This window comes from Centruroides vittatus, unplaced genomic scaffold (genome assembly GCF_030686945.1).
Source record: "Centruroides vittatus isolate TY-2023 unplaced genomic scaffold, ASM3068694v2 contig_55, whole genome shotgun sequence".
NCBI classification, from domain to species: Eukaryota; Metazoa; Arthropoda; class Arachnida; order Scorpiones; family Buthidae; genus Centruroides; species Centruroides vittatus.
In genome coordinates, this window is record NW_027122326.1 from 119,101 (window position 1) to 134,586 (window position 15,486).

General features: G+C 37.8%; 2 protein-coding genes across 2 annotated transcripts in view; both read left to right on the plus strand.

Moving 5' to 3' along the window:
• LOC136978795 (uncharacterized) overlaps nt 1-7,446 on the plus strand; it is a 27,545-nt gene extending 20,099 nt beyond the window's left edge. Inside the window, exon 2 of the mRNA XM_067274615.1 lies at nt 6,388-7,446. The gene's annotated coding sequence lies outside the window, so the exon portion shown is untranslated. The remainder of the gene's footprint in view (nt 1-6,387) is intronic.
• Nucleotides 6,861-12,619, plus strand: LOC136978790 (uncharacterized). The gene is made up of 2 exons (XM_067274612.1): nt 6,861-7,863; nt 12,411-12,619. Exons 1-2 carry the CDS (start codon nt 6,861-6,863, stop codon nt 12,617-12,619), a joined length of 1,212 nt encoding a protein of 403 aa, XP_067130713.1.
• Nucleotides 12,620-15,486: the final 2,867 nt, after the last annotated feature.

A 15,486-nucleotide genomic window follows, 5' to 3' on the forward strand; every position in this document is an offset into this window, starting at 1 on the left:
TGGGCCAGCGAAAACGAAATGGCAGAGTGTTCGTGTTCGTTTAAGCAAAGTGCTCGGACAGGTCGATCTTTTGCTCGAGGGGACATCTTTTGCAATAAAGTTTTTGCGATTCTGAATACAAAAGACAACAAAAAATTTTAAAAACTCATTTATTTTGTATTATCTAAACAAACATTTATTTCGAAAAAAATGTTTGTTTAGTTAATATTCAGAATCACAAAAACTTTATTGCAAAAGATGTCCCCTCGAGAATAAAATCGACCTGTCCGAGCGCTTTGCTTGGACGAACACGAACACTCTGCCGTTTCGTTTTTGCTGGCCCACCCTGTATATATATATATGTAGCGTAAGCCTAATATTAAGTTTCCTTAATCTTTTGTTTTACATCTTTCCTTTGAATTTCCTAACGGTCTTTTCTTTCCACCGGTGGGGGCGCAAGTTTGAGGAATAACACCGGAAACAAGGGTGTAAAACGAAAGGCCCTGAGGCAAGTCAGGGAGTTGTGTAGGTCATTCTTGTGCTAGCGTTCAGAGAGGCAGAGGGTGAAAGAAGGTCAAGATCGCCGATTAGTAGGACAGAGGGACCTTAAGTTGTCTGCAAGAAGACGAACGATACAGACTGACGACAAAGAATCGAAGGAATTCTGATCTTCAGGATCATCAAGTTCAGAGATATAGAGAGGACAGTTGAAAGCGAATCGAGCGCATATTCCCCGTTTTAGAAGAGTGACGATCTACGGAAGACCCGGGTACCTTGCCAAATCTTTTCTTCTTCTTACCTCTTCTCTCTTCCTTTCCTTCTTTGTTTTCTAGTTAGTAAGTTAGTTTAAGATAGGTTAAGTTAGTTGTAATATTTCGGGAAATTACCTAAACAAAGAAAGGTCATTGTCGCGAACACGTGTTACCATCCTTTGTTATCACAAAGATACAACGTACCAATTTTCTGTACATTGGAATTGCCTAGTTGGGATCCGAAAGAATCGAGTGTACATAGAGCTGTGCGAACTGTTAATAAAACATCACTTTTGTGTAAATAAATCTCGTATTTATTGTTTGTTCATCCTGTACACCACACTAACAGTAATTAGAATTACTTCCTTGATTCTCTGTTTATGTCAAAACTGTATTATATTTGTCTATAACAAAAACTATTGATTATGGATTGATGGTAAGATCTGTTAATATATATTTTTCACTTCTGCAGGATTTCAGTTATGAAGAGGTGTGTAATTTTTGTCTGTCTCCAGATCAAATTACTCCTTTTGAAAAACACAAGAAAAGTCCATTGAAAAAAGCATTTATATATTTAGAAAGATGTTCTTTGGTAAACAATATAATCTATGAAAAAAATGAATTGGGCATGGACCAAGCATCATCTGAAGATGACGTCAGTTTTACAATGAGTATTACTGACGTCATGTTTCAATCATCATCGGCATTAAGTGAAGAAGCCAGAAGTATTAGATAAATGTGAGGTTACAAACGAATTATAAAGAATGATTTGATTGAAAATTAGTAAGGAATGTTTTGATGTTAAACTCATTGTGTTAAGTTTTTTAATTTAGATAATTAATATTAGAATCTCTTTATCTGCAGTCTTTCATGTGTATTGAATGGCGTAGTTTATTATATTTGAAACAATTCAAAACAAAACTTTCGAAATTAATTTCTATTTCTATAAAGATTTAATTTATTTTTTCAAAACTTCTTTTGATAAAATTGTTTCTTAAACAATAAAAAATTCATTAACAGACATAAAATTACTAATTTTTGTCGGTGAATATTTATTTAGAGTAAACTGTCAAAGGCATAACCTTTAAGATTAACAAAATAATTCATTGATTTTGCATTTTAGTCACTTTTCTATATCAGATTTAATAGAAAATTTATTTATCACCTGTCAAAGTAATTGAAAATTATAGGAAATTGGTCAACAATTTTTTCTGCAATAGCAATAGCAATATAATGAGCTGAAGTTTAGTTTTCCGGCTAAAATATTTTAATTGTGTGACATCGACTCTGTTTCTTTTAGGAACATTGTGTTTTGACCCCTCCACACAGAAAAAGTCAGAAAATTGATTGATAAATAAAAGACAAAACTTTGTATGCACTTCACTACTCAAAAACTTTTCATGAATTAAATGATAGCATACATCAATATGTTTGCTGTGTTTGTTTACTATTCCAGTCTTTCTCAGATGAATTCAGCTTTGATTGTCTATCTTTAACTCAAAGTCCCACATTTAAGAAGTAAAAGTTAAGTACAGCACTTCTTCCAAGCTGTACTGTACGTTTCGTTTTCAGTTTTAATAGCCACTTGCGATAAGAAAGCTTGTGTTACTGACCACTCTCGAGCTGTCAGTTAGGAACATAACAAAAGTGAAAACAACATAGCATCTTTTGGTGTAAGAATGTTTTTACTTCCTGAGCAATTGTGGCGGGTAAAACCCCCCATGTATAATATTATTATATTTTTGTTATTATTTTGTAAGTTAGCGTTTAATACACTTATACTACTAATCCTATCATTTAGGTTGGTTGGTTAGTTAAGGTTTATTAGCACAAGGGCCACACGAGCCAAGCTGCACCACGAATTATGGTATATATAAGTACATAAATAACAATAAAAATGAACAAAACAAAAAACAAAGATATACAACAGTTAAACTGTGTATAACAACAAGAGGTATATAGGTATAAATAAATAAATAATTAAATTTCTGTATAAATATTTGTAACTTTTAGAAAATTGAATAATTTATCAACATTTGGTTTCTGGCCCAAAATCTTTTTAAAACTTGCATTTCCAAAATGCTGCCTCGAATCCGTTCAGAGGCAGTGCAATTGCTCAGTATGTGCTTAACACTTACATTACAGTTGCAATACTGACATACAGGCTGGTCATCACCCTTCAAAAGGTATTCATGAGTCAGTCAAGTATGTCCAATTCTCAAATGAGTAAGAATGACCTCAGATCTCCTGTCATAAGGTTTCTTTTGTGTCCAATTTTCTATCACAGGTTTATTTCGTGTAGTTTATTGTGGACTTGTGCGTTCCACACATTTTGCCATCTCTCCTCTAGTCGTTTTTTAACAACTAGCTTCAAGTCACCTCCTTCAATATGCATTGTATGCTGAGAAGGACTTGCTGACTTTGCAGCTGCGTTGGCTTCTTCATTTCCTCTTATACCTACATGGCCTGGGACCCAACAAAATTTTATAAAGAAATTCCTCGCAAAAAGATGGCAAATCAGCTTACGAATTTTAATCACTATGGAGTGAGAACTACATTCATACGAGATCAAAGCCTGAAGTGCACTAACTGAGTCAGTGTAAATCACGCAGCAACGATGACCTTTCCTATTTATATACTTCAGGGCTAAATAAATAGCCTGCAACTCCGCAGTAAAAATGGAAGAAATCAAAGCTATTTGTCTTGCCGCAATTTCGTCTTGGCAGACTATGGCTAAGCTAACATAGTCATCCGATATAAATCCATCTAAAGTTTCAAAAAAATCAGAAGCTCAATCTGTCAGTGAGTTTTCTGACATAACTGAGGAACAGCCTAATATGGAGGTTACAAAACAAACCTCTCCTCCAAAAGAGAGACCCCCTGTTAAATTAAAGAGGGATATTGTCGCAAAGAATGCTGCCTCAAAGACATAATGGATTATAAAATAATCCAATGGAACTATCGTGGTTTCCACAACAACTTCTCTGACGTTAAACACTTGACATCATCTACTTTATCTCTCTGCGTGGCACTCCAGGAAACACATCTAAAACCTGGAGAAAGAATTTCTTTAAAAAGATTTCGATCTTTATTGTAAAGATGACGACAGCCACACCCGCGCTAGTGGAGGTGTGGCTGTACTGGTTTCAAATCGCATCCCATCCTTACCGGTACAAATAACAACAGAGCTGCAAGCTGTGGCAGTCGGGGTTTCAATTGGCTGTAACTGTCACAGTTTGTTCCATATACTTGCCACCAGATGTCAGAGTCAATGAAGATGAACTGGATGCCTTGGTTGAACAACTGCCAACACCGTTTCTTCTACTCGGTGATTTCAATGGGCACAATCTAATGTGGGGTAGTCCGGACATCAATCGTCGTGGCAGGGCCATTGAGAGATTTATAGGCAATCACCAACTATATTTATTTAATACTAGATAAGTGACATACTTCCACGCTCCAACAAGAACATTCACTGCCATTGATCTGTCATTAGCAACCCCGAATCTGTTTTCAGCGTTTACATGGGAGGTTGGATCTAATCCACTCTCCAGTGACCACTTCCCAATATTTCTAAAATATCGAGGCAGAGAAAGCTGTGAAACAGCCCGTCCACCACGCTGGAAACTTGAAACGGCAGATTGGCCTGCATTTTCCTCTTTGGCTAACATCACTGAGGAAATGGTCAATACTGCTGATATCAATGATGCAGTAGAAGTTGTCACTTCCAGTATTATTCAGGCAGCCGAAAAAACAATGGGGAAAACGTCAACCAGATATCCAAAACATCCGAAACCATGGTGGGATCAGAATTGCGAGGCAGCATTTAAAAAGCAAAAGAAAGCATGGGGGATTTTCAGAAGATACCCCACTGCTGACAATTTGATTGCTTTTAAAAAAGCAAAGGCAAATGCCAGAAAAATAAGAAGGCAAAGCCAAAGGGATTCCTGGAGGAAGTATGTATCCAGCATAACATCTTCCACCAGCTCAAAAGCAGTCTGGGATAAAATCCATAAAATTAATGGGAAATATGCTTCTCACTCTCTGTCCATGCTGGAAAATAATGGCACAATAATCAGTGACATAAAAGGTATTGCTGATTTGTTGGGTGAAACATTTTCGTCTTCATCCAGCAATATTATGTATACAACAAATTTTCAGGCTTAAAAAGACCATTATTCTCCATCTAATGAGGAATATAATGTGCCATTCAGCAGAATAGAACTATGTACAGCAATCTCTCGCTCGGGGAATACTGCTGTAGGCTTGGATAAAATCCACTACAGCATGATTAAAAATCTGTCAAACAATCCCTTGGAAATCTTTTGAATCTGTTTAACAGAATATGGGCAGAACATACATTTCCTGACTCTTGGAGGCTATCTATCATTATTCCTATTCCCAAGCCAGGTAAAGACTGCAAGAATTCCTCTAATTATAGACCAATTTCTCTGACTAGTTGTCTCTGTAAACTTTTCGAGAGAATGGTAAACAGACGCCTGATGTTCCTCCTAGAGGAAAAAAACTACTTTTCACCACATCAGAGCAGATTCTGTAGGAACAGAAGTACCACAGACAATTTAGTAAACCTTGAAACATCTATACGCGAAGCGTTTATTAGACGACAGCACTTAGTGTCTGTGTTTTTCGATATAGAGAAGGCCTATGATCGCTGTTGGCGATACGGGATACTCCGTGATCTGCACAAATTCGGATTGTGGGGTAATCTGCCAACTTTTATAAAAAACTTCCCTCAGAATCGAAGATTTCAAGTCGGGATTGGCAACCCTTTATCTAGGCTTTACTCACAAGAAGAAGGTATCCCTCAAGGTTCTATTTTGAGTGTGGCAGTGTTCCTAATCAAAATTAATAGCATAGTTAAGTGTCTTTCTTCCAGTGTGAAACACACTGTGTGTGGATGACTTTCAGATTTCCTGCCAGTCTAGTAACATGAGTTTTATGGAAAGACAACTGCAAACCTCTTTAAATCTGATAGACAATTGGTCCAAGATCAATGGTTTTACTTTTAATGCAGAGAAGATTTCGTGCCTGCACTTTTGCCAAAGGCGTGGTTTGCACCTGGACCCAGAAATTCACCTAAATGGGGTTAAAATCCGAATTGTCAACGAGGCAAAGTTTTTGGGTGTTGTGTTTGACCAAAAATGGACGTTCTTATCACACTTGCGCAATTTGAAGAGTAGATGTTTAAAAGATCTGAACCTTTTAAAGGTATTAGGCTGCTCATCCTGGGGAGCAGACAAATGTTCAATGCTCAGAATTTATAGAGCCCTTGTTTGCTCTAAGCTTGATTATGGATGTATTGTGTGTGGCTCTGCGCGAGAATCTACTCTTCGGATGCTGGATCCAATCCACCATCAAGCATTGCGTTTGTGCACTGGTGCGTTTCGAACTTCTCCTGTCCAAAGTTTGTACGTAGATGCTTATGAGCCTCCACTATATCTCGAGGAGAGAGCAGTTGTCTTTGTTTTATTACATTAAACAGAAATCTCTGGCTAAACCTTCAGTTTATTGCAGAGTATCAGATACTCAGCTGAAAAGATTATTTACAGCTCGCCCAAGTTGTGTCTCTACATTTGACATTAGATTGGAGAATGTAAGCAGCACGATTGACCTGGACACAAGCAACATTTCACAGGCCGAGGTTGATAACCCCTCGATGTGGGTTCCTGTTCGTGGTGAGGGGACCTCCCAGAGATGGTTTAGTAACTTTTCTTTACCATCCCTGGGATCTGAACGCCCACCCACGTGTTTGCCGTGCGTGGTGACCCGTATGCCGGAAAGGGGGATCCTGGTAGTTGAGGGGCAACATAACGTCCCCAACACACTGCTTTGGCCCCTGCTTCGGATAAACGGGAGGCTCAAATCAGGCTCCGTTTGAGTCAATCGGCTGGTCGTTGAGTCATTCTTGACCTCGGCCTGGAGTCAACCGATCGATGCAGACCGGGCGGACATGTCAGACAAGGTGTGCTCTTCTCGACTGCATTGTGAGGGTATAGCTCCTGGGAAACCCTGGTGTGACGGTCTATGGGATCCTCTCATGTGACGGCATCCCCTTGTTGGGCCCCATGGTGGGTGGGGTCACTAGGAGCTGAATATCTAATCTTAAATATGGATTCTAAAACCCCAAAAAATCCAGACATGCCAAAAAATACAAATGAAAACATTTCCAGCCAGCCATGCTACTTGATAGTGCATGCTACTGGAGAAAAACCTCTGTCAAAATGCTCCCCTTTCTTGATCCAGAAGTTATTCGAATCAACCATTGGGCACCTGAAGAAAACACAGAAATTGAGGTCAGGGGACCTACTTGTAGAAACTGCCTCACCTCAACAATCGGCAAAACTTTTAGCTACAAAGAATTTAGGAGAAATTGAAGTGACAGTCACACCACATGGAAGTTTGAATTCATCACGTGGTGTGATATCTGAGATCGATCTGATGTCTGAAGATGAATCAGATATCCAGATCGGTCTTTCAGACCAAGGCGTCACTGCTGTCCGACGCATCTCCATTCGTCGGGATGGCAAGTTGATTCCTACAAAACATCTTATTCTGACATTTAATAAACCGACTTTGCCATCTGTTATTACAGCCGGTTATCTACGCTGCCCAGTTCGCCCATATGTTCCAAATCCGCTGCGTTGCTTTAAATGCCAGCGATTTGGACATTCACAAACATCTTGCCGAGGGAAAAGCGTATGCGCACAGTGTGGGACGGAAGGTCACGAGAGTACCGAATGTAAAACTACCCCATGCTGTGTGAACTGCAAGGATGCCCATCCTGCCTACTCCCGAAAATGCCCTGCATGGCAGAGAGAGAAAGAGATCCAGCGAGTGAAAACAGTCAACAACGTACCTTACCCAGAGGCTCGCCGCATGGTCACTTCAAGTGCACCACTGAAGCAGAAGACCTATGCTGCTGTCTTGAAATCCACAAACACTTGTGCAGTTCAAACAGATATCTCTGTCTCTCCAAGTGAATCCTTTACTCGCCATGCGAAATGTTTAATACTGCCATCTACCCAAACACCAGAAAAAGAGAGCAAGAAGACAAAGACACCCCTACCTAAAACAGGGGTAACAACCAGAAATGTGGGTTCTAAAAAAGCCAGTAAGAACCCACTTAACAAACAAAGAGTGAAAGCAGCCCTCTCTAAAGTTTCAAAAAATCAGAAGCTCAATCTGTGAGTGAGTTTTCTGACATATCTGACGAAGAGCCTAATACGGAGGTTACGAAACCAAAGTCACCTCCAAAAGAGAGACCCCCTGTTAAATTAAAGAGGGATACCCTCGCAAAGAATGCTACCTCAAACACATAATGGATTATAAAATAATCCAATGGAACTGTCGTGGTTTCCGCAACAACTTCTCTGACGTTAAACACCTGACATACTCTACCTCATCTCTCTGCGTGGCACTCCAGGAAACACATCTAAAACCTGGAGAAAGAATTTCTTTAAAAGGATTCGATCTTTACCGTAAAGATGACGACAGCCACACCCGCGCCAGTGGAGGTGTGGCTGTACTGGTTTCAAACCGCATCCCGTCTTTTCCGGTACAAATAACAACAGAGCTGCAAGCTGTGGCAGTCAGAATATCTATGGGCGTCACTGTCACAGTTTGTTCCATATACTTGCCACCAGATGTCAGAGTCAATGACGATGAATTGGATGCATTGGTTGAACAGCTGCCAACTCCTTTTTTTTTACTTGGTGATTTCAATGGCCACAATCCAATGTGGGGCAGTCACGATATCAACCGTCGAGGCAGAGCCATTGAAAGATTCATAGGTAATCACCAACTATATTTATTTAATACTGGAGAAGTGACATACTTCCACGCCCCAACAAGAACATTCACTGCCATTGATCTATCATTAGCAACCCCAAATCTGTTTTCAGCGTTTATATGGGAGGTTGGATCTAATCCACTTTCCAGTGACCACTTCCCAATATTTCTAAAATACCAAGGCAGAGAAAGCTGTGAAACAGCCCGTCCACCACGCTGGAAACTTGAAACGGCAGATTGGCCTGCTTTTTCCTCTTTGGCTAATATCACTGAGGAAATGGTCAATACTGCCGATATCAATGATGCAGTCGAAGTTGTCACTTCCAGTATTATTCAGGCAGCCGAAAAAACAATGGGGAAAACGTCAACCAGATATCCAAAACATCCGAAACCATGGTGGGATCAGAATTGCGAGGCAGCATTTAAAAAGCAAAAGAAAGCATGGGGGATTTTCAGAAGATACCCCACTGCTAACAATTTGGTTGCTTTTAAGAAAGCAAAGGCTAATGCCAGAAAAATAAGAAGGCAAAGCCAAAGGGACTCTTGGAGGAAGTATGTTTCTAGCATAACATCTTCCACCAGCTCAAAAGCAGTCTGGGATAAAATCCATAAAATCAATGGAAAATATGCTTCTCACTCTCTGTCCATGCTGGAAAGTAATGGCACAATAATCAGTGACATAAAAGGTATTGCTGATTTGTTGGGTGAAACATTTTCGTCTTCATCCAGCAATATTATGTATACAAGGGATTTTCAGGCTTATAAAGTCCAAACTGAAAAACAATATCTAAACTTCCACTCCCCATCTAATGAGGAATATAATGTGCCATTCAGCAGAATAGAACTATGTACAGCAATCTCTCGCTCGGGGAATACTGCTGTAGGCCCGGATAAAATCCATTACAGCATGATTAAAAATCTGTCAGGCAATTCCCTTAGTAACCTTCTGAATCTGTTTAACAGAATATGGACAGAATGTATTTTCCCTGACTCTTGGAGGCTATCAATTATTATTCCCATTCCCAAGCCAGGTAAAGACTGCAAGAATCCCTCTAATTATAGACCAATTTCTCTGACTAGTTGTCTCTGCAAACTTTTCGAGAGAATGGTCAACAGACGTTTGATGTTCCTCCTAGAGGAAAAGAACTACTTTTCACCACATCAGAGTGGATTTCGTAGGAACAGAAGTACCACAGACAATTTAGTAAACCTTGAAACATCTATACGCGAAGCGTTTATTAGACGACAGCACTTAGTGTCTGTGTTTTTCGATATAGAGAAGGCCTACGATCGCTGTTGGCGATACGGGATACTCCGTGATCTGCACAAATTCGGATTGCGGGGTAATTTGCCAATTTTTATAAAAAACTTCCTACAGAATCGAAGATTCCAAGTCAGGATGGGCAACACTTTGTCTAGGCCTTTCACACAAGAAGAGGGTGTCCCTCAAGGTTCTATTTTGAGTGTAACTCTGTTCCTAATAAAAATTAACAGTATAACTAACTGTCTTCCTCCCAGTGTGAAACACTCTCTGTATGTGGATGACTTTCAGATTTCCTGTCAGTCTAGTAACATGGGTTTTATTGAGAGACAACTGCAAACCTCCTTAAATCGAATAGACAATTGGTCCAAGACCAATGGTTTCAGTTTTAACGTAGAGAAGACCTCGTGCATCCACTTTTGCCGAAGGCGTGGTTTGCACCTGGACCCTGAAATTCACCTAAATGGGGTTAAAATCCCAATGGTCAACGAAGCAAAATTTTTGGGTGTCGTGTTTGACCATAAATTGACGTTCTTACCACACTTGCGCAATTTGAAGAGTAGATGTTTAAAAGCTTTAAACCTGTTAAAGGTATTGTGCTGCTCATCCTGGGGAGCAGACAAATGTTCTATGCTCAGGATTTATAGGGCCCTTGTTCGCTCTAAGCTGGACTATGGGTGCGTTGTGTATGGCTCTACACGTGAATCTACTCTTCGGATGCTGGATCCAATCCACCATCAAGCATTGCGTTTGTGCACTGGTGCATTTCGAACTTCTCCTGTACAAAGTTTGTATGTGGATGCTCATGAGCCTCCACTATCTCTTAGGAGAGAACAGTTGTCTCTTTTTTATTACATTAAACAGAGATCTCAAAATAAACTTTTAGCTGATTGTTCAGATAGTCAGCTGAGGAGATTATTTGCAGCTCGCCCAAGTAGTGTCCCTACATTTGACATAAGAATGGAGAATGTAAGCAGCACGATTGACCTGGACACAAGCAACATTTCGCAGGTCGAGGTCGATAATATATCACCTTGGTCAATTCCTGTGATAAACGTTGATTTAAGCTTAAAGCAGTTTCTAAAAGAAACCACCCCAGACTACGTTTATAGACAGCACTTCGCAGAAATTCAACATCGTGACAGGAATTTAATTCCTATATACACAGATGGATCTAAATCGGATGACTATGTTGGCTTAGCCTTTGTTTGCCAGGATGAAATCGTGGCAGAGCAAATAGCACCGAAGTCTTCCATTTTTACTGCGGAGTTGCAGGCTATTTATTTAGCCCTAAAGTATATAAATAGGAAAGGTCATCGTTGCTGCGTGATTTACACTGACTCAGTTAGTGCACTTCAGGCTTTGATCTCGTATGAACCTAGTTTTCACTCCATAGTGATTAAAATTCGTAAGCTGATTTGCCATCTTTTTGCGAGGAATTTCTCTATAAAATTTTGTTGGGTCCCAGGCCATGTAGGTATAAGAGGGAATGAAGAAGCTGACGCAGCTGCAAAGTCAGCAAGTCCTTCTCAGCATACAATGCATATTGAAGGAGGTGACTTGAAGCTAGTTGTTAAAAAACGACTAGAGGAGAGATGGCAAAATGTGTGGAACGCACAAGTCCACAATAAACTACACGAGATCAAACCTGTGATAGAAAATTGGACACAGAAGAAACCTTATGACAGGAGATCTGAGGTCATTCTTACTCGTTTGAGAATTGGACATACTCGACTGACTCATCAATACCTTTTGAAGGGTGATGACCAGCCTGTATGTCAGTATTGCAACTGTAATGTAAGTGTTAAGCACATACTGAGCAATTGCATCGCCTCTGAACGGATTCGTAGGCAGCATTTTGGAAATGCAAGTTTTAAAGAGATTTTGGGCCAGAGGCCAAATGTTGATAAATTATTGAACTTTCTAAAAGTTACAAATATTTATAAAGAAATTTAATTATTTATTTATTTATATCCATATACATGTTGTTGTTATACACAGTTTAACTGTTGTATATTTTTGTTATTGGTTTTTTGTTTTTTGTTTTGTTCATTTTTATTGTTATTTATGTACATATATATACCGTATGTTGTGGCGCAGCTTGGCCTATGTGGCCCTTGTGCCAATAAACTTTAACCAACCAACCAACCAACCGAGGTTGATAATCTATCACCTTGGTCAACTCCTGTGATTAATGTTGACATTAGCTTAAAGCAGTTTCCTAAGGAATCCACCCCGGACTACATCTATAGGCAGCACTTTGCAGAAATTCTACACCACGACAGGAATTTAATTCCTTATTTATACTGATGGATCGAAATCGGTTGACTACGTTGGTTAAGCGTTCGTCTGCCCGGATGAGATCGTGGCAGAACAAATTGCATCGAATTCTTCCATTTTTACTGCAGAGTTGCAGGGTATTTACCTAGCCTTCAAATATATAATTAGGAAAGGCCATTGTCGCTGTGTTATTTACACTGACTCAGTTACTGCACTTCAGGCTTTGATCTTACGTGAACCTAGTTCTCAATCTATAGTGATTAAAATTAGTAAACTGTTTTGCCATGTTATTGCGAGTAATATTTTTGTAAAATTTTGTTGTGTCCCAGGCCATGTAGGTATAAGAGGGAATGAAGAAGCTGACGCAGCTGCAAAGTTAGCAAGTTCTTCTCAGCATACAATGTTTATTGAAGGAGAGGACTTGAAGCTGGTGGTTAAAAAACGACTAGCAGAGAGATGGCAAAATGTGTGGAACGAACAAGTCCACAATGAACTTTACGAGATCAAATTTATAGTCAAACGATGGTCGTCGTGTTAGCTTTTATATACTGGAGGAGGCAATTGGACTGAAGGTCCGGGTAGCGTAACTGGTAACGTGTCTGCACGGATAGCAGAAGTTGCGGGTTCGAGTCCTGCTTCGGGCCGATTTCTTTTTCTCCAGTTCCAAATTATTAAAATTATTTATTTTATTTAATTATAATTATTAAGTTTAGTAAGAGATGGCGCCTAACGCCAATCTCTAGTGCCAAATTGTCTTATTAATTATTTATTTATTATAGCCAACTTCAGCTTGATAATTCGGCTCTTGTGGATGTATAGCTTTGTAACGGGTTAGTCGTTATTTGTTCAAATTTATAATAGAAAGTTGGGCACACAACAAACAGTATGATAGGAGATCTGAAGTCATTCTTACTCGTCTGAGAGTTGGACATACTCGGCTTACTCATCAATACCTTTTGAAGGGTGATGACCAGCCAGTATGCCAGTATTGCATTTGTACTTTAAGTGTCAAACACATACTTTGCAAATGTGTTGCTTTTGACCAGAGTCGCAGACAGCATTTCGGAAATGCAAATTTGAGAGAGATTTTGGGCCAGAGGCCAAATCTTGATAAGATACTGAACTTTTTGAAAGTTATAAATATTAATAAAGAGATTTGAGTTAAGTAATTTATTTACTTATTTATTATATACTTATATTTGTGTTGTTCTGTTTGTTTGCACTTGTTTATGTTTTGTGTTGTATTGATATTGTATGATATATATTTGGCTTTGTTTGATCTTGTGATTTGTCATGGCGCAGCATGGCCTATGTGGCTTTTGTGCCAAGAAACTCAAACCAACCAACCAACCAATTTGGGATTCTTCATAGACAGCAGTAATATCAATTAAATTTAATACTCTTTCTTCAACTTCAGTTAATCTTGGATTAACTGAAGGCCCACGTTTTGTTTGAAATGTTGATTTCTTCATTTGTGAGGCATTACTTTTAATGTTTGCTTCTTAATTACTCCATGTCTATGCAAATAATATTTAGATTTCAATCAATCAATCAATATTTATTTGCCATGGCTTTTGCCTATGCAAAGGGGGTTACAAAGTCATTAATAATTACAGACATTGTTATATCATTTATGTCATTATTATTTTTGTAATATATATATAACTTAATTAGTTGTGGTTGTTCATACCGAGAGAATTGTAAGTTAGCGAGTAAACGTTACAAATAGGGCTTACAATATTGAACTTAAATCTGAATACCGGCATTTGATATTTGAAATTTGAAATATCGGGATACCGGTATTAAAACCGGTATTATTAATAAAAAATTTACTAGTTATATTTTTACTTATTTCAGTTGTTATATTGACTTGTTAACAAATAATATATGAAATCCAATAAATATTGTTCTGAAATGAGTAGATATTATTTATTTTATTACATAGAGAGTAGGAGTAGATAGATACAAAAAAACATGCAATACGAGCCTATTATATGTAAAATGTAACAGAATTTAATATGTACTTTTTTTTACTTGCATTATATAATTAAAGAAGCAAAAAATATAATTAAATTGAAAGTATTTATGAAATAATATTAATAACTTGCTTGTTAATTATTGATAACTTGTTTTGTTTATTAAAGTATGCTCTTAAAAAACATAAACAATCAATCAATCGTTTTATCATCAAGCGAGAACCGAATTTTCGTACAAATATAACCAGCCGCCAAAAAAGCTTTTTCTGATTCTACACTTGTCGGCAATATTGTCATTAAGAAATCATACACATTTTGTAAATACGTTTCTTTTGTTGAAATTACTTTTTTTGAAAAAACAGCATCTTTTATTTTTTGTTCCAGACCTGGAATTTTTTTAAACGCAGGCACGGGTGAAGTATTTAGTGTATTGTCTATTTCTGCCTGTAGTTTTTTCTTTAATTCGTTTACGTTTACCTTGTCAGATTCTAATACTGTTTCATTACTAATTTGGGAAGATATGGAAGTTGTGCAAGAAACATCCCTTCCAATATCTTCTGTATCTTCTAGATTTTCATGTGTTTGCCGTTTAGTTAAGCTTACAATTTTTTTAATGATTGTAAATTTGGATATGAGTTTAAATACTTCTCCAACATCTTGTGAGCTTTTTTGCAGATACTGAAGTATTTGTGATAATTCAGTTCGTCGCAGTAAAATTTGAGATTTTAATGCTTCCAATAATTCTAATGCAATTGCAGATTTTTGCTGGGAAAGAGTATCTAACATAAATGTTAAAGAAGCGTCAGCTGTCAAAAGATTTGCATCTTTTCGGCATAATGCTTTTACTGTTAATTTTACAGGAGTAAGAGCAGCAATAATTTAAGATAATAAATTAAATTCTTCGTCAGAAAAATGAATATCGGAACTAATGTCAATAAGCGCTTTTTGAATACAAAATTTAATTTTTTGAAATTTTTCTAACATAAATAACATACTGTTCCATCTTGTTTGACAATCTAATTTCAGCGCTGTTTATTTACCTAATTGTTTTCTCACGTACTTTTGTAAATATTTATCATTTTTAGAAGGTTAATTTTTACATGTTTTCACTACTTTTTGAATTTTTGAAACTAGAGATGATATACCAGTATGTCTAATATTTATATTACTTGTAGTAATACTAGCATCTAACTCTATAATAATTCCATAACCATCTTCTTTGTCGATATCGTCGTCATTGTTATCATCGTCATCTGTCACATCATTATAATTTTGCTCCACAACATCAATAGCCACACTCGGGTTCAAAGTTGACTTATACAAAACATCAGTAATTGCTAAATTTATGCAATGTCCTATACATTGTTGATGTTCAGCCCCTATAATTTTTCCTAATTTTACCATAACCAAAGCACCGTCAGTAGTTACT

Excerpts from the sequence above, each read along its gene's own strand:
- LOC136978790 (XM_067274612.1), top strand. The coding sequence starts at position 6,861 with ATGGATTCTAAAACCCCAAAAAATCCAGACATGCCAAAAAATACAAAT. Across the intron at positions 7,864-12,410 it reads TGTGGGTTCTAAAAAAGCCA|GCCATGTAGGTATAAGAGGG; the intron begins GTAAGAACCCAC and ends GTTGTGTCCCAG.